Source organism: Parasteatoda tepidariorum, chromosome 8, assembly GCF_982258835.1.
Source record: "Parasteatoda tepidariorum strain Cologne lab strain chromosome 8, Ptep-v5.0, whole genome shotgun sequence".
NCBI classification, from domain to species: Eukaryota; Metazoa; Arthropoda; class Arachnida; order Araneae; family Theridiidae; genus Parasteatoda; species Parasteatoda tepidariorum.
This window is the reverse complement of record NC_141762.1, coordinates 31,074,354-31,101,078: the sequence shown is the minus strand read 5'-3', so window position 1 is coordinate 31,101,078 and position 26,725 is coordinate 31,074,354. Positions and strand designations below refer to the sequence as shown.

The window sequence follows — 26,725 nt, the reverse complement described above, 5'->3', positions numbered from 1 at the left end:
AGCGTCAATAATACATATTTTCGAAATCATTATCATAAATGGCGTAAAAAAGCAGTTTAGATATTACGTGGGGTGTAAATTAATATTTTAGAGAGAAAAACACAAGAAGGACATCAAAATTTAACAAGCAGCCATGAAGAAAAATGACAGTTAAAATATTAAAACTTGCTTTAAATAATTCAGATGAAACTGAAAGGTCTTTCAAACAAATAATCATATCTTTTAATGTTCTTTATTTTTTACCAAATAAAAAAGATTTCGATGTTCCAAATCTAGTGAAGAATGTTTCTAATTTTTATTATACTCATTATCTTTCTTTCTCTGAAATTAACTATCTGATTTTCGTTATCTTTCGATTTAATTAAAATAAATTAAAATGTGAAAATTTGTGGATTAAATTACGATATAAATTGAATCAAATGTTTTACATTAATTCTTACTGTAAAAATTACTGTATATATGTTTTTTCCGTTACAAGTTCTGATAAAAATAAGTTTTACCGTAAAAATAAAGGTACCCTGAGTGACAGTATATTTTACCGCAATTTGAACAGGGATATTTTACATATTAATTGATTTACTGTTATGGAGATTTAAAATTCACCCGATTAGAAATTTTTACCGATTTAATTCAAATGACTTCCAAATTATGGAGTCATACCAAATTTGGTATTTTTGAAATGACAGACCTTAATTATTTAAAGTACACGAAAACAATACGAATCATATTAGTTCCAACAATAATACAATCTAACATCTTAAGTAAATAATAAATAATTTTTTTAACATGCATATTAAAATATAAATAATAAACTAGTGAGTTCATTTAAATTCACAATAATGGCAAGCATTTATATCGTTAGCGTATTTATTTAATAGCAATTTTGGTTTAAAAAGTGAGTTCTCAAGCAATAATAAATTGAATATCTAATTTTTTTTTTCAGAATTTGTTTATGATTGTAAATTTTGTTTTCAAAATTTAAATAAAATTATAGTGATGCCATATGCTTAATAAAAGATGCTCTTGCTATTTAAAAATAATTTTAAAAAATAATGAACTCAAAATTTGAAAATTATTATAATTTTTTTTTTAACTTAAGTTTTGGTTTGGAAAGTGTGAATAATTTTTCATACCATATTTTTCCTCAAAAAGTGATTGAATTCTAAGGCATATAAAATAACAAATATATTATTTAATAAAAAAGTAAATAAACTAATATTGTTGCAAAGGATGAAATAATCTCACCAGTTAGAACATTCAAATGTGCTATCAATTCAACGTAATTAGTTTCACACGAAGAACGATTTTCCTTCAAATCAATCGTTCTTTATTTGAATTACTATTTTCTTTACTTTAACTATAAGATACTTTGAAACATTTATAAATCTTTTGAAGTTTCCCATTTATCAAACTAATCAACAAATTCAACAAAATAGAAAACTATTCAGTAATTAGTTTTCCGCAAGATTGTAAATACTTTTTAAATGAAAAATGTGGTTGTATAAAGTGCATTATACTTTTGCAACACTGATTCCTCAAGTCAACGAGTTAGGTATGTTACGCAACAAAATTAATATAGTTAATAAAAATAAACAGTAAACTCAACAGAATTGATGTACCCTCACCAAATAAAATTAATATACTTAGTAAAATAATAAACGTAACAAAATTAATATACTTCATGGGCTCAGAAAACTAAAGTATACAAAGTCTTAAATGTAAATGAACATCCGTAACAAAGCGACTTTCATCTGAAAGAAAGGTTAAAAGCAATTTCTATAGAATGCAATCCATTTTTCATACAGTTTCAATAAGTCAGCTCCATTCTCAAACTACCCTTTAAAAAACCTTCGTTTCACTTTCATTTAAGAACCTTCTTGAAAAGGTGTATTAGCGGCTATCCTTTAAGCAACAATTAATTTGTTCTTTGTTCCCTTTGTTTCCCGTGAGCAAATTTAGCGCCAATGGCTCAACCAACTTCAATTTTCCGAGGTCATTAATTATGTCATCCTCCACCCCAAACCTTTTCCACTTCAACAAAAGCGTAAATATTTAAATACTCTTTTCTAAACATAACCACACTTAAGAAGATATAAGGACAAGAACAAAATGAAGTTCATAATTGCGTTCTACGCCTTTAGCGGTAAAGTGAGCTGTCAAGATTTAAAAATTTGAGCTAAAGACAATAGTTACGATGCGAGGTTTGGGTTTGTTTAGTTGCCAAGCCTGGCATTAAATTATAATTCTTTATTCGGCATCTTAGCAAGTCTTGGTTTAGTTGGTTCCACAAAGAATCTTCTTAAGTGGATTACTGGTAGTGGATACTAGTAGAGCTGTAGTGTGAGGCGGCTTAATCAATGTTTGCAAGATTAATTGCAGCAATGTTGAAACGAGGAAAATATCTTGTAAAACTAAGGAGGAATTATATTGATACAAAGTGTACCAATTAACTGAGTATGGAACTCAATAAATTAATTCTAATTTAAATAAAACTTTAAAAAATCGTGTCGCTTATAACTTTTAAAAGCATCTAAAGACATTTTAAGGGTAATCATAAATCAATCAAAAAATTTAAGATTACGTTTATGTATTTCTCCTAAAGTACATTTTCCTCAAATACGAGCTTAGAGAGCTACAATAAAAGAAAGGGATTAACTAAATAAGATTTTAATAAAAAGATTGCCTGAAATCATACGGATAAAATGGGATATGAAAAGCCTGGAGTTATTTCTGGATTTAACCCGAAAATATGATTGTTGGTTCTCAACCATCAAAAAATTATTTTCCCACTTAGAAAATAGTGTGAAACAAGGAAATTTTTAGAACAGTTTTCCTCAATGGCTCAATGTTAAAGAGGTAAAGGTTTACTTAGTTTACAATAGTGTTATAAAAATAAAAATAGAAAAAAAACATGAATGTAGAAATGGACATACTATAGTTTCAGTTCTCTAGACAAGAACCTCATTTAATCTCTAACCACCAAATAACATTAGAAAAGTAAAGAGGTAAACGCGTGCAAAGTGGCTTAACCAATCAGGATATAGAAACAAATTTGAAGAAGGGTAAAGAAACCAAGTTTCATGGTATTTGACAGAAATCCCATTGGGCGAAATATTAAATTAAAATAGAGCTCTCTAAATTGATAAAGTGTGGGCTACCAGAAAGATCATTAACAAAATGATGAGAATTTTTCAAAATATAAAATGATTCCTAGACATGAAGTTTGGTAAATGAAGAGCAGTATTTAATGATTCTTTTAGTTTTCTAATGTCATTTAACGCTTTGTCAATTCAAAAGATTCCGATCTAGAGAACAAAAAAAATAGTATGTCCATCTCTGCACTTGAATCGTACTTTATTAACTTTGTTTTTCACTTTAGTCAATGTAGTACAAAGTATGCACTACTTTTTTTAGTACTGATATTAATTATAATTTTCTCCAGCATTATAGAAAATTTATGATGTTTAGTCTAATTTGGTTCATGAAATGTTTTTTAAGGAATTTCTGATGATAGTTATTCATTAGAATGTGAATGTTCATCAACAAGTTAATTTAAGGAATTTTAAAATAAGAAAATACCTATGCAATAAGGATTATATAAATAGGAATCGTAAATAAGAAATTAGTTTTTAATCTAACAATAGATACGTAACAGAAATTGTAAACTCTAAAGATCATTATTTGCTGTAAATATTTAAATGTTCTATTGAGTTAGACGCATTTATTTTAAAGTGCATTTAGGTATGAAGTTAAAATTCGGGTGCGCATAACTTGTTGATAATTCAATTGTAAGGTATGAATCAATTAAATATTAAAAATATTGTATTTTTTGTTTCTGTCATCTTCTGTTATGTAAAAATAAAGAACATGCAAGTGTAGATACTTTTTATTTAACTCTCATTTTGTTAATACTATTTAAAGATTTAGCCCATTAATCAGAATATTTACTTTTAAATTTCAAACGGATGGATCAGGGCGATTAATATGTTTGTCACGTAACTAACATCTTAATATTATATTCACGATTATGCGAATCAGATTTCAATGAATAATGTTCAGTGTTCAAGTTAATTGTGCTGTTTGTTTCTGTTTCTGGCAACTTCTGTTACATGAAAATAAAGAAAATGTAAATGTAGATACTTTTTATTTAACTCTAAATTTTGTTTATACTAAGGAAACATTTAGTCCACTAATCAGAATTCTCTAATCAATTTAAAACTGATGATAGATCTGTGGGAGTTCTGTATTTTTTACGTAACTAATTTCTTCATATTCTATTCATGATTATGCAAGTCAGATTTCAATAAATAATGTTATTTGTAAGTTTATTGTTTGAGTTAATTGCGTTTTTTGTTTCTGATAGCTTCTGCTGCTTTTTGTAAAAATAGAGAAAATGTAAATAGATATTTTTTTAATTTGACTCTAAATTTTGTTAATACTATTGAAAGAGTTAGTCCCTTAGTCATAATGTTTTCTAAATTTCAAACAGAATACAGATCTGGGCGAGTTATTTGCTTTTTTACATCACTGACATATTGATATTATGTTCACGATTATGCAAATCAGATTTCAATAAATAATATTGAATATGAGTTTATTGTTTTCAAATAAGTATGGAAATCCAACAGAACCCAACCAATTAAACACTTTTAGAGATCAATAAAAATAAAATTTAAAAAAAAAAATTATCCTCGCACTAACTAGTCAGAATCTTTTTCTCTTCAAATTTTTCATCTTTAGTCGAAATTACACCTTCAAATTATTTCGATTTTTTGTTCCGTATTTCTGCTTTCAAGAAAATATCCGTATTAATCTTAAAAAATATATACCATGAAATATCTTTTTTATGGTAAAAACAGTTTATTTTTTAACTTAACTCTGCGATAACCTTTTCGACATGCAAATTAGAATCCCAACTTTTTCTAGAAATTTGAACATTGCAGTTTTTTTACAATTTATCTATTTCGCCTGCTTGCAAAATACGATGTTTTCAGCTCAGATATGCATGTCAACATAAAAAAAAACATGAAAAAAACTGTAAAGAAATATACATTTCTTATACGGACTGACTTATCTAGAAAACAAACCTATTTCAGCTCAAATCCCAAAGGTTTTGAATAGGTTGCGATTTCCGTCTATTCGCTGGACGAAGTAAAAAGTAACAAATCCTTTTGCAAAACATTCTGGGTTGAATCAACCTGCCGCGATCTCCCAGAAGTTGAAATGATTTTTTCCCCTTCCTCAGGGATATTTTTCAGGCGGCTTCTTTATTTTTGGCCTTTTGGGGATAAATTTCAAATGTGCAAGTCGTGACACGGATTTTGAGATGGCCATGCCAAACTCTGAAGCGGTGAAGTCACGTGTACAGATTTTAGTAGCTGTCGTTTTATAGAAAAAAATAAGTGTTGCTTTGTTTTTTTCTTGCCAAGGGTAGGGCTGGTTTGAGAAACGTTCTATTCTGCAAGAGTGAACTCAAACGTGCTATTGAATGCGGGGAAAAGAAAGATTTAGAGTTTTTTTTTTACTCTTATATAATCCTTAAGCAAATATTTAGAAAAATGAAACGGGAAAATTTATTGACCGTATATTTTACATTTACATTTTGTTTAAACGTACTTTAGAATGCAAAACAATTTTTACCATGAATTTTAAGATGAACATATGCTTGCACGATTTTATTTACGGAGTAAAAATACAGAACAATACATTTTTCAAAGAAATTTTGTAGACAAAGAAAACTGAACGAATTAATTAATAGAGCAAAAAAAATTTTTATTTGTAAAAAACAATTTGATAAATCAAATTGGAATTATTAAGAAATGTAACAACAATGCTGATGGTTCATAGAAATCAAACATTTCTTTTCACAGAACTTAAAACCAAGAGTATATTCACAAATATAGTTATGCCGTAAACAATATTTAGAAATATTGGCTGTTGTACTCATCAAAAAAATAAAACTAATCGAAATTGTTCAACTATGTAACAACTATGATAATGGCCCATAACACACCAAGACAAAAAATACAAGCAAAACTACCAAAATATTGTAAAATTTACCATGTTTAAGATTCAGGTAAAATGTACCATGTTATGGAAACACCAAAAGTTGCGATAATTTTTACCGAAGCGCTTTGGTGAAATTGACATTAAAATATGGCTAGATAATATGCGATATAGTTTGGTAAATATTATAAAATTAGATAATTTTTATCATGATACCTTAGAGCAGGGAGGGGCAAACTGTGACTCGCGAGCTAACTGCGGCCCGCCGGAAGGTTATATCCGGCCCTCGGATAGAATTTCAACTTGCTAAAAGGAAAGGTTCAAGAATTATGTAGATCACTTGAAAAAAATCCATTTTGAGTTGGAACTCATATTTCAAGATTTCAGAGCCATTTAAACAGAATTAGATATTTTTACCATGACTTTCAATATAAATAGTGAAACAGTGAGGTCGGATTTGCAGCTTGAATTAATTGAGTTGTAATCTAACAATCATCTGAAGCAGTTGTTTTTAAATATGCCACAGTTTGAGTTTTACAAATCATTACCAAAAGCCAGAAAATCAGTACTCTTCATCTTATATATGTGTACAAATGTTCTCTATTATGAACCTTAGAAAAATCATTCCAGAAGTAGTCAAACAGGCAAGCATTTAGCACCGTTCCTTAAAATAAGTACCCCTCATTTCGAACCTCTATATAAGGAACTTTTAAAAATGAAATCGCAATTTCATTCATCGCATTAAATATTTAAATTAAACTTGTATATCGTTTTTTTTTTTTTTTAAAGTTCTTACTTAGCCTACCGAACCTTTATTTTTCAATTTTTCACCCTCGATCGAAAAAGTTTACCCATCCCTGCCTCAGAGCATGACAGTTCAATTCCAGCATTCGATTATTCATTTTCAGCATTCGATTGAATATGCTTTTTAGTTTTGTATCTTTAACTAAATGTGTGGTGATAAGAATTAAAATTTCAAAAACCAGATTTTCCGAAAAACTGCTCCTATATGAGTAGTAAAATTACCAAATAAATTGGTCAAAAACAGTATATTTTGGTTTTATTTTTACCAGAAATATTATTACCCAACCATGCGGTAATTTTACCAGAATTGTTTTTATGTGCTGCCAACAATTTTTACATTTAGTAAATAAGTGCATAATGATTATATGATTATAAATTATATGATGATTAATGATTAATTATTATATGATAATATTAATGAAAAAGATAAACTTAATCCGAATTGTTAAGCAATGTAGCACCATTTATAATCCATCCAACATTTTTTCCCCCGAGTTTAAAGGCCCATGTATAATCACAAAAATATTTTTATGAGAAAAGAAGTATTTGGAAAATTGCATTTTTCAGTGGCTTCATACAAAAAATGCGAGTAAGTAAAATATGTTTCGAACTAAAACTATTCATTAAAATTTTGATTATACATGATTTATCAATAAAATAAAATGAAATTATTTCCTATGTAATAATAAGAGATTAAATTAAAAAATCAGTTAATAAATTTAAGATAAATATTTAATGTGAAAAACCTCAACACGACCAAAGCAAATATGAAAGGGAGAAGAAAAAAAAAGAAAATTGATTACATTTGATAAATGTTTAATGTTGTTGAATTTAATTAAGAAAATATGAATTTTTAAAGTAAAGTTAGCTTAGTTTTTATTCCCCTAAGCCTGCTTACTTTTATTAAAATCTTTATCCCAATCACTATGCATAAAAAATAACTCCATAAACGCTTATTCGTGCAAAAAAACTCCATCAGTGCATTTCGTGCTTAATATACCTTATTAACATCTTTCTTTAATAATTTCTTATACTTCTCAGTTAAAATTACTGAATGTTTTTAAGATAAACTAAAAGTTTCCTTGATGATGTTATTGTTATTGTTAATGTAATCTTTTTCAAAAATTAATCCATATGCATTCGAAAAAGATGTTTGATCAGGTGGAATTTTTATTCTGGTATGTATTTTGTGGACTAATACGTACGGAAAAGCATGGAGAATTTTTTCAATACAATTTGAGCACTTTTTTACAGATAAATCTTAAAAAAATAATGAGCAGAAGATAAACAATAACTAATAAGCAAGTCAGTGGGCGAATGTAACAAAATACTCAACATGCCTTATCAGAAAAACTGCAAGAGGCTTAATCTGAAAATTTTATTTTTAAAGTTCTAAAACAGTAAATTATAAATATTTTTAAGCTTACAATATGAAAGATGAGTGGGACTTTGATGAATAAGCAAAAGAATTTTAATTTTAGGTTTCGCGTAAACTTATCTAATCAAAGAGTCAAAAAATAATTTTTGATCAAAACAAAATTAATTTTAATATTTTTTTTCTCCAAATTTTCCTCACCATTTACAATAAAGATTCAGTTATATTAAAAAAAACTTGTTGAGCAGACATAATCTTTTAAAATATCCAGAGACATTACAATTAAAACGAAACAAAAAAAATTTCACAAATTAACCAAACTTTACGGTACAGAAAAAAGACGAGACAAACCACATAAATATTTTTTTAAAAAAAAGGGGAAAAAAACTATCCGAGATAAATTATAAAATTAGAATTTTAAAAAAGAATGTTCAGTTTCAGTTCGTTATACGTAAAACGTTTTTAATGCTTCTCTATATAAGAATGTGCTTTTATACTCACATCCACTCTAACTCCTTGAATAGGCAAGAACTGCCCTGGTGGCCAATCATTAGGAACATATCTGAAGAACTCTACATCATCTTTGTACCATTTCACTGAATACAATTTATCTCCATCCAACTGATAACTGCAGATCAGCTCGACAGATTCACCGTAATTTGTTGGACTAGGCACATCCATCATCAGCATTCGGATTGCGGCAAAACTTGAAATGACTAGAATAAAAAAATCAAAACAGTTATTAGGCTTTCAAGGAAAGGCCAGTAGGCAAAAAATTGGATAAACAAAAAAAGTAAAAGTGATTGATTATGAAATTAAATATGGATAAATAACTATTTGCACAAAATTACAAATTAACAAAGGGCAAACAATTACATAAATATATTTATAAATTACAAGAATAGCAGCTTTAATATAATTAATTAAATTAAAAACTGATTCTCTCAATTGCTACTAAATAACAAAAGGGGAAATAACAAATCAGGTTTAAGGCAATGTGACAAAACTATTTTATTTCTAACTTATTATCTGGAAAAGTAAAAAAGAGTAGAAGGCAAAACATCAGAGCCACTTTGATTGCCTGAGAAAACTATAGTTTGTCTTAAAAAGAACTCCCCTAGCCATTCTTCTAAAGTGATGGCGGTGATTATGGTAAAGAGGTTTAGCTATTTCAAGTAAAGGTGTTGGATCATTATTCAAGACAGGTTTTGACTCCGGTTGGTGAGAGAAAGGAAATCAGGGGAGAAAGAAGCTCCCCTCTTTGGAATGTGCTATTTCTTGTTTCCATAGCAGCAAATGGTCGTCGACTTAGTGGCGAGGGGAGTTCTTTCTATAGGCGAACTACAGAAATTGTAGATTTTAATCACTTCCTCTGTGTTTACTCGGGCATTTGAACAACTTTTGATGTTTTTAGTACCTGATTCGTGTGCAGCTTGTTAGACTTCAATAACACTTTTATTTAACATATTCCTTGAATGCATGCTTTTTGCAATCCGACAAACATATTTCTTAGACTTCCTTTGTCAAGGACTCTAAAAATACTTTTCAAGACTGTTTTTATCTGCGTCGTAAGATGAAATGATGCTCTTTTGCGAATAATATGCTATTTTTATAACTGCTGTGAGTTTGCAAATGTTACTAAACGCTGAGTGTGCAAGATTAGTTTGCAATTATACTGTTAGATCAAGTTCAACCTATCTAAAGCCAATAATGAAAAAAGCCACAGCTCTGTGAAAATGAAGAGCGTTTGTGGTCTAATTTTCAATATTTAAAAACTATTACTCCAATGCTGCCTTAAGAATTTGCAAAACCTGAGAATAAGGCAGTGATTTTGATAATTTTCTTCTAGGTTGAAAATTGTCGCCAAATTAGCGATTCTTAAAAAAGTTTAAAAGCTTTTTAAAATATGAAGTTCTATTCTCTAAAGTCCAGATAGTTCTGCGCGGCAAGGTCATATACATAGTCTAAAATCATCGCACAGCGTCAAGTGTAAGGGACTTAAACTATGGCTTTTTCTTTTTTTCCTTAGCGACAGAGTTTCGAAAAGCGACGTTAAAGATAGTTTCAGGAAGAATATAATAAACTAGCGAAAAAGTTTTTAGAAAATGTATCTTATTTCAAAAAAATTTAAAAACCTATTAGTTATTTTCTTTTCTGGGATTGCAAGTGGAGTTTAAAGACAACAACCAAATTATACTCAAGAGTACAAAAGTAATGAGTTTACAAAAATGCCATTAAAAGCATACGCATCTATTCAGTTATACTGAAAGATAATGAGAATCATTGTTCACAGCTGTTTAAAATTGGTTTTGAAAGTAAATCAAAAATAATTCTTTAGATCAAAAGCAAATGGGTTTGAGTAAAAGAAAATTTCCACATCAGAAGAAAATTGAGTCTCGTTTAAAAAATATTCTCTTTCCTCTCTCAGGAATTCAAATTTTGAAAGAGAGCTGTTACATTTTGTTTTATTTGATTAAAGCCCAACGCTAACCGAAATCAACGCAAAATTATACCACTACTCACAGCTGTTTTCAAATTAAAAAGAAAACTAATTTTCGAAAGGTGATTCCGTTTAATATGAAATTGTTCGTTATTTAAAATGAAAATATAACGATAAATATTTTTTCTTGTTTCTCTTGAAATACATAATATTTTATGCTTACATTTTAGAACCAAGTAAGAAAAATCAAAAATAGTACCAGGAGAATGATAGAAATTAAAATCAATGTCTTCAAATCATAATGCAAAAATATTTATGCTGTATTTTAAATTTTCGTTAGAAAATAAATCTTAATAAGATGTGTTATAATTAGGGTTCCCTTTGTGGTTCCATTAAAATACAAAACATTTTTGTTTTCATTTTAGACGTAAGTAATATATTAAAAATAGTAACAGGAGAATGATAGAAATTAAAATCAATGCCTTCAAATCATAATGCAAAATTATTTCGACTATGTTTTAACTTTTAGTTAGAAAATAAATCTTAATAAGATGCATTATAACCAAGCAAGGCAACTAGTTTTTAATTCCTGTTACTGCCTCTGCCTTCGCAAATAGCTGACGTAAGGTCACAGTAATTTCCCGTAAAGGGTAAACCCCTTGAGATTTTGAAAAGGAGAAGAAAGAACGACGAAATAAATTGAATGCAGCCTGAGGAAGAAGTTCCCATACAGTGTTCCGTGGAACCCTAAGGTTCCACGGAAGGGTCACAGGAGTCCCGAAATAAATGAATTTATATCTGATTCATTACCCATAATTTATTTAACATTAGTTCGTATGAAATTATGTTATTAAAATGTTGGTTTAGAAAGAAAGGCAATTTACAATAAAAGAAATCTAATAATTTCTATAATATTAACTATAATATTCAAAGAATAATGAAAGGAACATCATTTATAAAAAATTGCATTAGCAATTTGCATAGAATAGAAATGACCAAATTTAACAGAGAAGAAATATATCAAACCCTTCTCAACGCTTATTTTTTTTTTTAAACAACCAAGAACAAAACCAAAAAGAAATTTTACAAAATGTATAGTAATAAGAACTATATTTTTGCAAACCCGGTTTTCCGGTTAACCGTTACTATATGAACGGAAAAATTACTCAACGAAAGGTTTAAATACTGTATATTTTATTATTATATTAACCAGAATTATGGTGCTTTCTTTTTTTTCTGAAATATTGTTACCATACAATACGACAATTTTCCACAAATTTTTTTTCTTCGTATACGTGGGTATTATTGTATACTTCAATGTAAATAGATGTCATAAAAGAAGTACAAATTGGAGGGATGAAAGAAATGTTCCTTTATTTTAACGATATTAGTGTTTTCTTAACAACAAATATTTTCATTTTCTAATTCATATTTATCAGCATTTACGGGCAATATCTAGATTCTGAGATATATTTATTTTCTGCATAACCTTATTTTATAGCTATTAGAGTAATAAAAACTTTAGATCCTAGTTATTTACCAATAGTGATATGTTGTACTTTTTAGTAACAATGCATATTTTGTATTCAATTTCAAATACACATGGCCGAATAAGTAACATCCAGTTTGCTTTAAAATTTTCACTGTCTCATATCATATTTTCCTGAACCTGAAGAATTTTTATAGTTCTTTTTATTTTCTTTAATTTCGCCTTTTACTTTTTTTTTTTTTGTACAGAACTACGCTGTAAAAAATTCCGGGTCAAAAGGCGGCAAAAAGTACTATACAGTCGATGCAAGTAACAGCATAGGTACTTGTATCTATACTTTACAGTAAAATCCATTTTTACAGGAACATGTTACAGAAAAAAATCTAATATATCGTACATTTTACAGTAATAATTACAGTGAAAGCCCTCAATCAATCCAATTAAATAAATTTTACTGTAAAATTAACGATATAATATTTTTACGATAAAATTGGATTCTTCGGCTGGTGACCCCAAAGTGCCGGTACAATATAACGTTATTTGATCCAAAATTTTCTACTCTGTACTTAGCAACAACTTTCGTAAGCTTTTGTTTTTGCTCATTATAGCTGCTTTTGGTCTGATTCATTTTTTTATCATGTCCATGGACAATTAAATGGTCTCGTGTGCCTTCAAAACTGCATCCGCTAGCTCCAATACATCATTACTGCAGAGGGTCTCACGAAGTTCTGAAGCCAGTGAAGCCGAAGTTCCGAAGTTCTGAAGCACCATACCCAGTTGTAAAACATATGGGGTAAGGGCTGGACACTCGAGAATGTGATCCGGCGTAAGTTGGATATCGGTGCAGTTCTTGCACGGAATATAAGTTCTTATTGTATGATTCATTAAACTATTAATTCAATATTTTTAGAAACATCCACACCTTCAAAAAACAGCAATTTTAAGAAATAAAAAAGTGTTTTGAAAGAAAAATTTCACAATCTTTAAGTAAATAGCAAAACAACCAAATACTTTTATTTATAAAACAACTACCAACTGCACGTGATCGCCTTTATTTACGCTTAGCTTTTACGGACAAATACTATTGATGGATAAGATGTACTTTCACTTTCTCTGGGAAAAACAATATTTTTCCTAATCTTTCCATATTTATCTCTGTTGTTTAAGAAAAAGATGAAACGGAATCTTTGCTAGCCAAAGAATCTGGCAATATTCCAGAGGGAACCTGATATTTCTCTTCCCGAAATAAGATAGTAATCCTTATATTTCGTGTACATCCAAACCTCATTGATTTTCCCTGAAAAAGCGCTAAATACCATTCTTTAAGTACTTAAGGCCGGTACATTATTTATTTTATAACAACCGAGAATGCTTCACTTTTAGGAGATAGGGACTTGAATCAATAGAGACATGATCGTTTTATCAATAAATCGCTTCTCGACCGCGAGAAAATGTTGCCAAATTCCCCGTTCGTGACGATGTTTTCATGATGATCGCCAAGTTTAAATAGCGATAAACAAACTTGCTGATATCTAATGAAAGGGAGAACTGCTTTGGCACGAACTTGATACAATCGAATTCGGATATTTAAATAAGGGTAAATACTTTAATAAATTGTTTTTTAAATCGTTTGTAGGAATGAATACTGAAAAGTTTAAAAGTGTGCATTGAATTTTTTATACATTTAACAGTGAATTTTAATCGCATTAAAAAACGCAAGCATTTGAAAGATTTTTTATTGGTTAGAAGAACAAATAAAAGCAAAGAAATTATTTTACTTTTTCGAATGATAACTTAAAATGAAATTGTGTTATTGTAATAGATCTAAAAACAAAAATACTAGAGCAATTTTTATTTATTTCGAGTTAAGCCTTTTTGAATTATTTTAAAATATTTTGTAGTAATAATATGGAGAAAATGTATCCTAAAATACTTTAAAAAACATAAGAGAGTTTGAGATATTTTCTTCGTTAAAAAAGATGTGGAAATTAAAACGGGAGACTGAATTTTAATTATTTAGAATGAGTGAAAAAGTCCAAATCATATTATTATACTTTTTAAGAAATATAAAATCACAAAATTTTTAACGAGCTATGATAAGGACAAAATTAAAAGGATTATGAATTTTTGATTTTTATATTGTTTTAAGCTAATTAAAATCCACTGCACTTTACATATTTACTCATTTTACATTTAAAATATAATGGAAAGCAAAAAAAAATTTCAACAAAATTTTGTATTTTTTAACTGACTTTACAAACCTCTTATAGAATTTGAAAAGTTCTTGTATAACGCTAAATTTTTTTTTGACATTGAAAATAATTCTACATAAATTTTTCTTTTGAATTTTTGTAAAAGTCATAATTTTTCGATAAAAGGTACCGTTTTATTTATATTATTAAAATCAACGTAAAATTATTATAATATTGTGCTTGAATTTTTTTGAAGTGTTCATTATACCAGACAAATATTACACAAATTTTCAATTTAATAGTAAAATCGAAAAATTTTCTGACGTTTTGTTTGAATGCAGCTAATTTTTAAACAGCATAAATTTCGAAGTTCGTTTAAATACTATTTGGAGCATTAAATATCATATCAATAGCTATATTAACTCAAATTCGCAAATAAAAAATTACAACTATTGCCGGAAATATTTTATGCATTTTAAGCTCATAAAAACGATTATCTACAAAGTAAATAAATTTAGAATCACGAAGTACCGAAGTATGAAGATAAAAGAGGGGGACAGTTTTAACCCATGAAGGACGATTTTGAGAGAAACGAATTTCATGGTTTGAAAATCTTTAAAAGCAAGGCACTCTATTAAAATTGTAAAAATAAAAATATTCAACAAGCGCTTATTTATATTCCCCAAAAATAAAAATAAAAACAATTTCTGATTTTGGAAAAAGAATTAATAAAATTTGAAAAGCGAATTGGAGAAGAATAGTTTTTTATTTAAAATTCCTCTCCAATCAATACTTTCCTACTAGTATTCCCGTAGTTTTCTTCACTGTACTTTTCTCTATTCTTGTTGTTTACGCGAACACAGGCATAGTTTTCCCCAGCTTGACCAATTTTCACGGTGTAATAACTCTCGGGGAGAACCAATCAATTCAACGGTAGATGTAGGAAAAAAATAATAAAATTTGAAAAGCTAGTTGGAGAAAAATAGTTTCTGGCTCAAAATACTTTCCCAATCAATACTTTCTTACTAGTATCCCCGTCATTTTCTCCATTGTACTTTTCTTTATTCTTGTTATTTACATGAGAACAGGAGTCGTTTTCCCCAGATTGCCCCATCTTCACTGTGGAATAACTCTCGGAGAGAATCGATTTTCCGCGTTATTGATTTTTCAAAACTTAATATTCCTCAAGACACAACAGACGGTAATTCAACCACTATTTTTGTGGAAAATATCACACATCAATGTAAAAACCGTATCCGTAGAATTATAAAATATTTGAATATACTTGATAAAAGTTATCAGCTGTCAACATATTTCTAAGCATTAGCATTCTATATATTTTATCATGTTATATTACATAAATTGTTAAATACATTGACTATTAACTTTTCAAAACTAATTACGACAGACCAAAATTACACCAGTAACACCAAAATTAGTATTGACAATAATATATAACATCCACATGATTCATTGAAGTTATTTCTGCGATACAATTTCATAAAGAACAATTGATTCAAAATGCATATTTCCAACAATTCTTAAAATTAAATTGAGTTTGTAAGTCAGTAAAGCACGCAGTGCAAAGAGAGCAAAAAATGCAATTCGAATTACACTTAGTAAAACAGAAGCAAAAAAAATAAATTTAGAACATTAAGAAATTATTAAATTTTATGAAATGACTGAGTGTTATTGAATTGTTTAATATTATGAAATTATTTTACGTAATTGATAAATATATGTAAACTAGTTAATGAAAACATAATTATCTTTGTTGAAAAACTAAAGTCATTTTTGTCTTTTGTAACAAAGTTCCGTCGATTTTTCACATCGTACGAAGCAACAAATCATGCTCTATAGAAAGAAAAAAATCAACCGTTGCCATATGATGATTTCTAAACGCATAACAAACTTTTATTTCGGAGGGGAAAAAATTCTTATTCTTCTATTTCTTCTATTAGACAAAAAGAAAAGGGAAAAAAAGATTTAACATCATTTATGTTAACCTGTAAAAAATATGTCTGGAATTATCTTATTTATTTAATAACTAATTAAAATTTTTGAATAATTTTTGTTTCATTCCATTAATTGAAATGTGACTTATTGATGATGACGAGTTTTAAATGTTAATGCTTTAGGTATTTTAAAAAGATTTTCGAAATTTAAATTTATAACTAATAATTGCATTATTCATAAATATTTTTAAATTTAAAATTCAGTAACTACAATCATAAATTGTCTAAATAATTTAATGAATGAAATGAAATAAAAATTATTCAAGCATATGAATTAGTTACTGAATAAATAAAGGTATTCCGCATAGATAATTCTTTGTAATTTGAAATCTAGGAGATAAAATCCTTTTTTCTGAAGAGGACCCATAGAATAATATAATTGCGTATGGTATAAGCTTTTTCCATTATTGGTAATTGCATTTAAATACATTCGTTAAAGTGAGCATGCGTGCCATTTTCGGTGTTAACTTGGAAGTAAGTATATTTTCCCACAATTTTCAACACCGAATTCGAAGCAATTACCTAGTTTTTCCTGTGTAGGGTTCAATTAATTAGTTTTTCAGTAGTCAAGTTTAAAATATGCTTCAATCAACCTATCATTAAAATTACGTAAAAATTCGAAATGTACTTTAATTTAAGACGCACCAAAATTCCTAGCACTGGATATTAAATAATAATTAAATTCTTAAATACTTATGCAGACCTTCTATTCTGCTCTGAGAAAAAAGATATTTTTTCGTTTTTCTGCCTCAAGACACCAAAATGAACGGTAATTTTAGCGAAACTTTTTTGCTAGGATTTTGATAAATATAAACAATAAAACAAAAAAATATGTTCGTATGAACTTTGATAAAAATTAAACAAATTTATCATGATACCTTCAAGCATGAAAAAGTTAGTTTAAATTTATTTTTTAGTTCTGTATTTTTTATTAAGTGTGTGATAATAGGAACTATAATTTTGTGAACCAGACAAAAGACATATTAAAAAAATCGCTACTATATAAACGAACAAATTATAGGAAATAAATGGTTTAATTACCGTATATTTTAGTTTTATTAATCAAAATTATAGTTATTTGTTCCAGAAATGACCTTACCATTCAGTGTAATTTTAATTTTTTTTTTCGTGTTCATACTATTCTGTACTGTAAGAGGCTAGAAAAATAATATGCCTTAGGTTCGCAACATATCATGCTATTTACGGAATATTACGGTTCAACAAGCACCATAATTTGCAACATTATATAGTAAATAGTATAGGGACTCTAAAACCCTTTTCATGAAATTGCTTTACAGATTTTCTATTATGTTTATCACTTTAAACTTCGAAATTTATAAACAAACGCAACTTGATTCGCTTAAGATATAAAATTTCAAAGTAAACAAACAAGCGCTATACAAAAATTACGAGAAATAAAAACATTTTACCGCCCAGCATCAATTTTACATTTTAATTTTCGCTAACGTTTACAATTTTTTCAGGAGATATCGGTAAGCCGGAATTTCATATTTGGGGTCCAAATACTCCCTCCGCTCCGTGAGGGTAACAGAATAAGTAAATGAAATAAAAGTTTGATTTACGCGATTGTAAAATTTTAGGACCTCTCGTAAAGTGAAGCGTGTAAAATTTCAGTGCCCGAGTAAAATGCGATAAAAAAAGTTTTTCTGGAATGAAATCTCCATGTTTTCATTTTCGTCAGATCAATGTATCATATCGAAAATATAAAATTGATGATAGGAATTTATTGGTGATTTGCCATCCATAAGGTAGATTTAGTAATTTCAATCATTTAAGCTAGTTTTATCAACGATTTATTTTTCAATTAAAATATTAGTTTTTATTAAATTTTAAATGCTATTTATTTCATTCATTATTAACAAATTAATTTCAAGTTTCAATTTGATTTATAGAGTTATTTTTCTTGCGAATGAAATTTGTTGGCACTCGTGTTATTTTATTAGAAATATTTTGAAATAAGCCTAAAATTCTGATACACAATAATTTTTATACAGTAATATTTGCTGTGAAATCACTGCAGTTTAATAAATATTAAGTTATAAAACTTCATGGTGAAATGGATTTTAGGGATGCTCTACTCTGGGTTCCAGTACTTTTAGCTGGAATGTATTCCGATTTTTTTTTGTGCATTCTTTGCAACAAATAAATAAAGCAAAGCTATCAATCTATCAATGTACACAAAGCACTAATAAGGAAACAGAACTGGGTATATTTTTAATGAAAATTCTACACGGGATTTTATTCTGTGCATTTTTTGCTACGAATGAATAAAGCAAAACAATGTGCATAAAACACGAATGAAGACACAAATCTGGACATACTTTTAACCAGAATTTCCGTTATTTTTTACAGTGCATTCTTTGCTACGAATAAATAAAGCCAAACAATGTGCAGAAATCGCAAATAAAGATACAAAACTGGGCATACTTTTCACCAGATAATTTTTTACAGTGTATTCTTTGCTGCGAATAAATAAATCAAAACAATGCGCTTAAATCACAAATAAAGATACAGAACTGGACATACTTTTAACCAGAGAATTTTTTACAGTGCATTCTTAGCGACGAATAAATAAAGCAAAACAATGTACATAAATCACAAATAAAGATACAAAACTGGACATAGTTTTAACCAGAAGATTTTTTACAGTGCATTCTTTGCTGCGAATAAATAAAGCATAACAATGTGCATAAATCACAAATAAAGATACAGAACTGGACATAGTTTTAATCAGAAGATTTTTTACAGTACATTCTTTCCTGCGAATAAATAAAGCAAAACAATGTTCATAAGCCACAATTAAAGATACAGAATTGAACATACTCTGGTTTTGGTTCTACATACAAGAACCTTCCTCAGTGTCTAAATACAAAATGTTAAAGAAAAAATCAACATTTTATGCTTAGAACTTGCAGGAGGTTCTTGTATGTACCAAAACTATAGTATGTTAATTTCAGAACAAATATTTGTGCTTTATTTACATTGTTTCGCTTTATTAACACATAATTTACTTATTATTTAAACTAGATTAGGGGTCTCCTAGTGGGTGCGGTATGTAAGGACATCGCCTTCTACGGCTTGGGATGGAGTTTTTATTCCTCTTGATTAACTCTGGGTGTTTAATTGGATTGCACTTTCTTTGTGCCTTAATGTTCGGAATTAACTCTTATGTGATGTCTTTGGTGTTTTTAAAGCCATAGATACCACGCACGAACTTTTGCGCAGATGGAGATGCTGATTACTGTCACTATCTGCTCTCTAATCTAAATTGTATGATTGTAGTGTGCGATTGCGCTCAGAAATGGAAAAGCTTAATACAAAACTGTGTTATTACAAATGAAAAAAAAATTCAGTTCAAGCAAATGTGAAATATGAGGCTGTTTAAATTTTCTTTCTCTATTGTAATATATCTCATTTAAGTTTTTATAAATGATGGACACATACATGTTAGGATTCCTATGTATTTCATGTTAAGATTTTTCTGAAACAAAAGATTATTGCTTCTATTAGCACGAAAACAAATAATTTATATCAAAATACAATTTGCTATCAAATTAAAATATAAGAATAGAAATTTATCAAAAGTTCTTTTCTATTAAAAAAACAACCTTTTTGTTTTAAACAAAATATGGAACAAAACTCGCTTTCCGAATATGGCAAAATTTAGTTTTTTTTCATTTACATACGCACGTAAAGCAAACACTCATACGCATGCACATACAAAATAATAATAAATGTTTGTGTCTGCATTTCTTCTATCACTCCAGAACCATTTATGCTAGCGTGCTAGCGTCTTATAATGAAGTTCAGTGGGTGAAATTGCAATTTCTGCTCCCGATCCTAAAAGTTACTCAAAAATTTCAATTAGATCATTCGAGAAGCAAAAATGGAATTTTTTCGTTGGTTTTGCACTTGTCATTAATAAAAACGAAATTACAGATGATTTTTTTAAAATATTTTGAAGGTTAAGTATGTCATATTTATCAACTTATAGCTCTAATTTTAGAAAAAAATATTGCTAAGTCTCAACTACTTAAAAAAATTTCTTAATTCGTTATGCCAGATTAACTCGATAATGAACCAGCTAACATGGGTGGATTACGTCATAGTTATCATTTCTAAAATTACCTGAGACCACGTGTTTACTTTGTTCATAGTCATGCTTCAAAAAGGTATATATTACCAAATAATTTAAAATCGATGGTATTTGAAATAAAAAATTTACAGGTGTGAGCAGAAGTGCAAAATCATTGAAGGAATGGAACTAATTCGTTTAGAAGAGTTTCCAAACTACGGTCCGAGCGGTAAATCTGACCTGTCAGTGGCATCAAACTGGCCTGCGATTGCCAATTTCTTATCGGTGTTATTGTTAGTACGTTAAGTTGGGTAAAAAAACGTAGAATAATAATAATTCGGTGTTATTTACTTGCTAGGTAATACAAGTGATCACTTGTGAAAAATACTAATGAAATTTATGTAATTGCGATTTTCCACCAACAATAGCTTGTAGTTGTCAACCAATTTTATTGGATCAATTATTAAATCTGATTTTAGATGTTCATTGGTTAACTTAGATCACCAAACATTCTTCGTGTACTTTATTTTAGCTAGCGGATATTTGCTGACACAAGTAAGTTATACCAAAAACAAAAAAAAAACCCACGAGCAAATTTATGCTAAGTATCAAATTGTGCCTATGGAAGACTCTTATAAAATTCCAACAAAGATGAGTTTTAATATTTGTACTTAATTTTGTCACTGCAATGTAAATCAATAATTTCCATTTGAAGTTTCGAGGCTAGGGTTTCATTACCAGAATCAGGATATTCTGAAAAGTTTTGAAAAATCTTAATTTCATTCAAAATGACATAAAAAACTGAAAAACGGTTTAATTGAGAAATTATCAAAATTTATCTTCAAAGCACTCAATGATTTGATTGGAAAATCTACGGAAAATTCAGTCTCAGTGTGGCTGAATATTTCACATGATTTAAAATGTATGAAATATTTTTTAACGCAATTGAAACAAAATTATTTACTGCTGGAATGATTTGATATTAGAGCAAGAAACAGGAAAAAACTGGTTTTCTCTTTTCAACCTCAAATTCAGTTCTTTCACGTTTTGTTAAATCAACATAGAATGCTGACTTAAACAGCCATACGCTTTTTTTTCTAACCGTCGTTGAACAGCCGAGCCAATTTTTTGTGTTTAGGACTACTAATGTCAAATTCCGTAGCCTTGTATTTTTGAGCCCAATCCAGAACACATGGGAACTCCTAGATCAAGTATTGGGAGAAATTTGTCGTCGTGGAGAATTTTTTGATGGAACTAACCCTCATTTGCGTTACATAGAGAGGAAAACCACGAAAACCTCCCACTGTACATCTGACAGTCAGGGGACTCTAACACAGGATCCGTCTACCACTGAGGATATTTTACGTCAGCACTGCGGACGGTGAAAGCCGGATGCGGAATTCGTATCGACAAGCCATCGCTGAGATTCGCACCCGGTTCAGCTCATTGGAAGGCGAACGCTCTATCCCCTGAACCATCACGGCTCCATGCCCCATTTTGCTATTATGTAAGAGTCTAAAGCGTTCCAATAAAAAAAAATTCGATTGCTGCTCGAAGTTCAAAAAATCGCTGAAAGACTATTCTATAAATAAGCTAGTGTACAGCATCATGATATGGTAAGTCATTTTCTCCAATCTCTTTAATAAGCTCTTAGAATTGTCAGTTATATTATTCCAGTGGTGTGACTGGTTTCAGAAATTCTGACATATCCAAACATTTCCCCCGCATAAAGACTGTTGACAAATGATACAATGTAAGACTAATGGATTTGGATCACCATCATTTTCCACAGCCTTCGACACTAGAGTAACCACTCCTTTATTTTTACCATACATATTTCTGCCTCCATGAACTTTTTTATAATTTTATAACCGTCGTTGAACAGCCGACCCAGTTTTGGTTTTACGACTACTAATGTTCAACTCCGTAGCCTTGTTATTATGAACCAATCCAGAAGACAAGGAAACTCCTGGATCAGTACACCCAGAGGTATGATTTGTTATGGGAAAATGGAGGACTTTCTGACTCGACAGATTTAACGTGCATCAGTTCCCATTTACTACCTGCCTCGGCCTGCTTCCATGAATTGTAATAGATTACAATTTTTTCTATATTGACGTTTTTAACCCTTTTAAAAGTATTTTGCTCAGTAATAGGGCCGTGCAGACTATCTATTTTAAGATGCTCTTCATAAATTTCTTAAGATTTATCTACTTTTGATTAAGAATCAGCACCTGAGGAGTATTTGACGCATCCGTTGACTCATTGAACGCCATAGAAAAACCACTCAAGGTATTCTTTTTTGTCAAACAACTGACATGATATATTTTCAGCGAGGTCTTCTATCCTCTGAGCCAGGGTGTCGGTTGCCAAACTGATAAGTTTTGAATAAATATTTCCTTTTTGGGCCACATTTTTTTCAGCCGCTGCAACTGCGCATTCTTTCATCATTTCTCCATCTGTGGTGGATTTACGCGTTTTTAATGAATAGCATGAATGATTTTACAGATTCATTTAAAGGCCCACATGAAAGCTGCAAGAGTTGCAGACTTTTGCTTAATAAGGACATTTATAAATAAATATTGCTGCAATTGCAATCAATTGAGTCAATTAGATTTTATTTTGATCATTTACGCAAACTTCCTGCGTATTTATGTATTTCAAGTATGTATTTATTTACGGATTTTTCTTTTATAAATATATAAAGTGTACGTTATCTTTTCCCTTACATACATGTTTAGAATTCTTACCTAAATCTAAGAAATTAATAATTAGAAATTAATATATAATCAAGAAAAAAACTACAAAAACGTCATAAAGACTTGAAAATTTATTAACGAGGAAAATCTGTTCGATTGTTGGAAGACTCTAGCTCTCACAATTGTACAACAATGCAAAATAACAGCAGTTTTTCTGCAGATTCATCAGGAAATATAATTCTAAAACAATGACTGAATAATCACTTTAAATTTATTGTAGTATAACCACGGATTTTAAGTTTCATTATTTTTTAAATTTTTGATAAAGTGACTTCATTTAAAAACCATAATTATGTAGACAATAGCTATAAATGTTTTTGGAAAAATTACTGAGAAAATACTTACATTAGATGCAAAACAACTGAAGCATTTTTACAGTTATGAATGTATTACAAATAATCAACAGTTTAGTCTAGAATAACTTCAAAAAAGATTTTATTCTGTAGAAAAACTTTTTAGTTTATTTCTAGCTCGGAAAAGCAAAATTAATGACGAAATAGTAGCAAGTTATTTAGGAGAAGCGTAAAGAAGCGATATAACATTATTGAGACCAATTACGTTTAATTAATTTTGGAAATACGTTCTAATTGAAATTTTAAAATGTGCTATAATGCAAAGTTCTTGATGGAGAAGTACTTATTTATTTAAAACAACAGTAAAAAAATCACCGTTCTTATTATTGGCGCAAATGAAGCTTAATTAATTTTGGTTATAGGTTCAAATTGAAGTAAAAACATTATGCACTAAATGGCTTAGAAAAATGGTATTAATGCTTTTAAGATATTGTGAAAAATCATTAAATTATTAGTGACTCCAAAAATGCTTAATTAATTTTGGTAATAAGCACTTTTGGTATTATTGTAATTTGTGTAGTTTCAGTAGTGTTAGGTAAAATAATTGGTGTAGTAATAGGCACCAATTAAACTAATAAAATTAAAATTTGTATACTTGGTACCTATTAAAACTAAATCAGAACTTCGTAGGTTTAATATAGAAACTGTGCGAAAAGGATATCAACTGATTCTGAATAGAGTTAGTTTTTAGTTTGATGAGATGGACTGATGCTTTGTTTATCTAATAATGTAAAGCAGAAAGCAAAAATAAAGAAATTTGAAAAGCAATGAATTATTTTAACTTAATTAATGCGTTGGTGTACGCAGTTTTATACATAATAGCATAGTGTTGTTGAATACTAATTTATTTATTTTGTTCATCCGTAAGATAGTTAGTTAGCATTAAATAAAGCGAATACTCTATTTTACTTTTTAATATTAAACATGCTACAGAAATGTACAGTATTTTATCTTATCGTTATTATAAAATGTTGCTCGCAGTAATTCAAGATAGAATATATTTAATTATTTTTAGCAAAAAAAATGGCTTAACTTTAAATGTTAACCTTTAATATTGGCAGAAAACAATACTGAATCTGCTTTTATGCGAATACTATTAATAAATAAAAATGCCCAAGATTTATTTCATACGTTTTCATATGTTCAAAAGTCTAGTTTTATTACGATAAATGCATTCAAACCTTAAACCTTATACTAGTATACATTGTAACTAATATAATTATTTTCCGAAAATATATATTTTTAATTGCAGAAAAAGCTTTTGCCCTCTATTATCATTGTTTTCAATTTTTTATAAGCAACTTATCAAATTATTCAAAATAAGCAGAAAACAATACTGAATCATGGTTTAAATATTGATGCTATATATAAAAACTTCTGAATTCTAAAACTTTTCTGAAAGCTTTTGTATACGTAGTTGCTTTGTTTTGAACAGTTATTAGAAAATTATTTTAGTTTTCATGCTCAGTTCGAGAGTGTTCAGATTAAACTTAGTAATAAAAGAAAGAATTTTAATTAATATTTTCAGATCTGAGAATTTTAGTTCTTTTAATAAAAATTTCTGTGAAATAATCTTGTAGACTGTAACGTTATATATGCATGCATAATTTAGCTTACTTAATCATTTCGATGAAACCATAAACTAAAAAGAATTATATAATAATTAATGATTATATGTTTAATAGGAATTTCTTGAGATTTTGTAATGAAAATTCTCAGAAAAATAATTTATTTTTATCAATTTTTGTATTTATTTTTGTGATCATTCGTATAGATTTTGAATTCTCGTTAAATGTTCACAATTTATGATACTCATTCCCTACAAAAAATATAATAAAATGGAAATATAAAAAAACTAGCTAAATATTTCCAATTAGCATTTATAATTATTTATATGAATTCATATTAAATATTTAAAATTTATCAATCTCATTCTATGCCAGAAAAATTTTTACACACATCATATCATCTTCATAAAACTATGCAAAAAGTTTGAACGATACAAAATTAAGGAGCTTTGTGGAAATTAACTCACTTTTACAGAAACAGCTTTAAAATGATTTGAAACGACATAAATCAACTTAAGAAAATCTCTTTTAAATTAGAAACATACTTTTTATACCCTTGGAAGAATAACGCAGTTTTACTATCATTATCATTATGACCATTATCATTATGTTCATTATCATTATTATTGTTATCATCATTATTATCATTATCATTATTATAATTATTATTATTATCATTATTATCATTATTTTCATTATCATTATTTTCATTATCATCATTATTTTTGACCAATTCTAACAGAGTTTTTTCTTTAGAAATATTAATGTTTTTAAAATATCACCAAACATGATTCCTTATCTTACTAAGCATTGCATCATAGAAAGTCAATTTTAACTACTGGAGTAAAAAAATATTGGAAAATATCTTACTGAAAAACATCCTAAATGAAATTTAGCTCTGAAGTTGATTTTATCATTTTTAGATAATTTTATAAAATAAGATTTAGAATGAAAATAAAACTCCCAAAACTCTGTCAAAATCTGAATTCCATGTCATTGTACAACAGAATGTTACACCGACTAGAAAAATACAGTATGACAGCTGACAGTTAAGGATTATTGAAAATGAAGAGATGGATGAATAAAAAAACTCATTTTCATAGTTTAGCAATTCTTATTTATTCCTTTATTATTCCTTTAAATTTCTATTTTTTTTATCAGAATTGCCGTCTAGATTATACGATATTACACTGTCAGAGTCTTTTTTTCTGAAGTCTAAGGGGCTTTCATAAATGATGTCAGAATTTTTTAATATATTTTTGACCCCCTCCTCGCCTTTTTCACAAAATGTCACAACGCACCCCTTTATCCCCCTGGTCATAAGCCATGTTACATGACCTAAACATATACAAGCAATTTAGAAGCCAAACAAAAACATTATAGATCGTATTCCAAAGCTTATTTTAAAATCTAACTGCGTTTTTTTAATGATATTTGTGAACACAACTAATGATTAGATATGCATTAATTTTGATGAAGAACCAAAAAAATGTATGGTAAATACTGTAAAACTAATCAACTGATTTTAAAAATATTTATTTCACCAGAAATGCATAAAGACTGACCATTTACGTAACCATGACGTGAAACCATTTATGGACACCATCCATACCTTGGAAGAAATTAAT

The 26,725-nt window shown here is 28.5% G+C and overlaps 1 protein-coding gene across 1 annotated transcript in view; it reads right to left on the bottom strand.

The window, feature by feature from the left end:
• LOC107441168 (uncharacterized) overlaps window positions 1-26,725 on the bottom strand; it is a 159,768-nt gene that overhangs the window by 39,983 nt on the left and 93,060 nt on the right. The window contains exon 2 of the mRNA XM_071181548.2: window positions 8,687-8,901. Within this exon, the coding sequence (XP_071037649.1) occupies window positions 8,687-8,901 (215 nt within the window). The remainder of the gene's footprint in view (window positions 1-8,686; window positions 8,902-26,725) is intronic.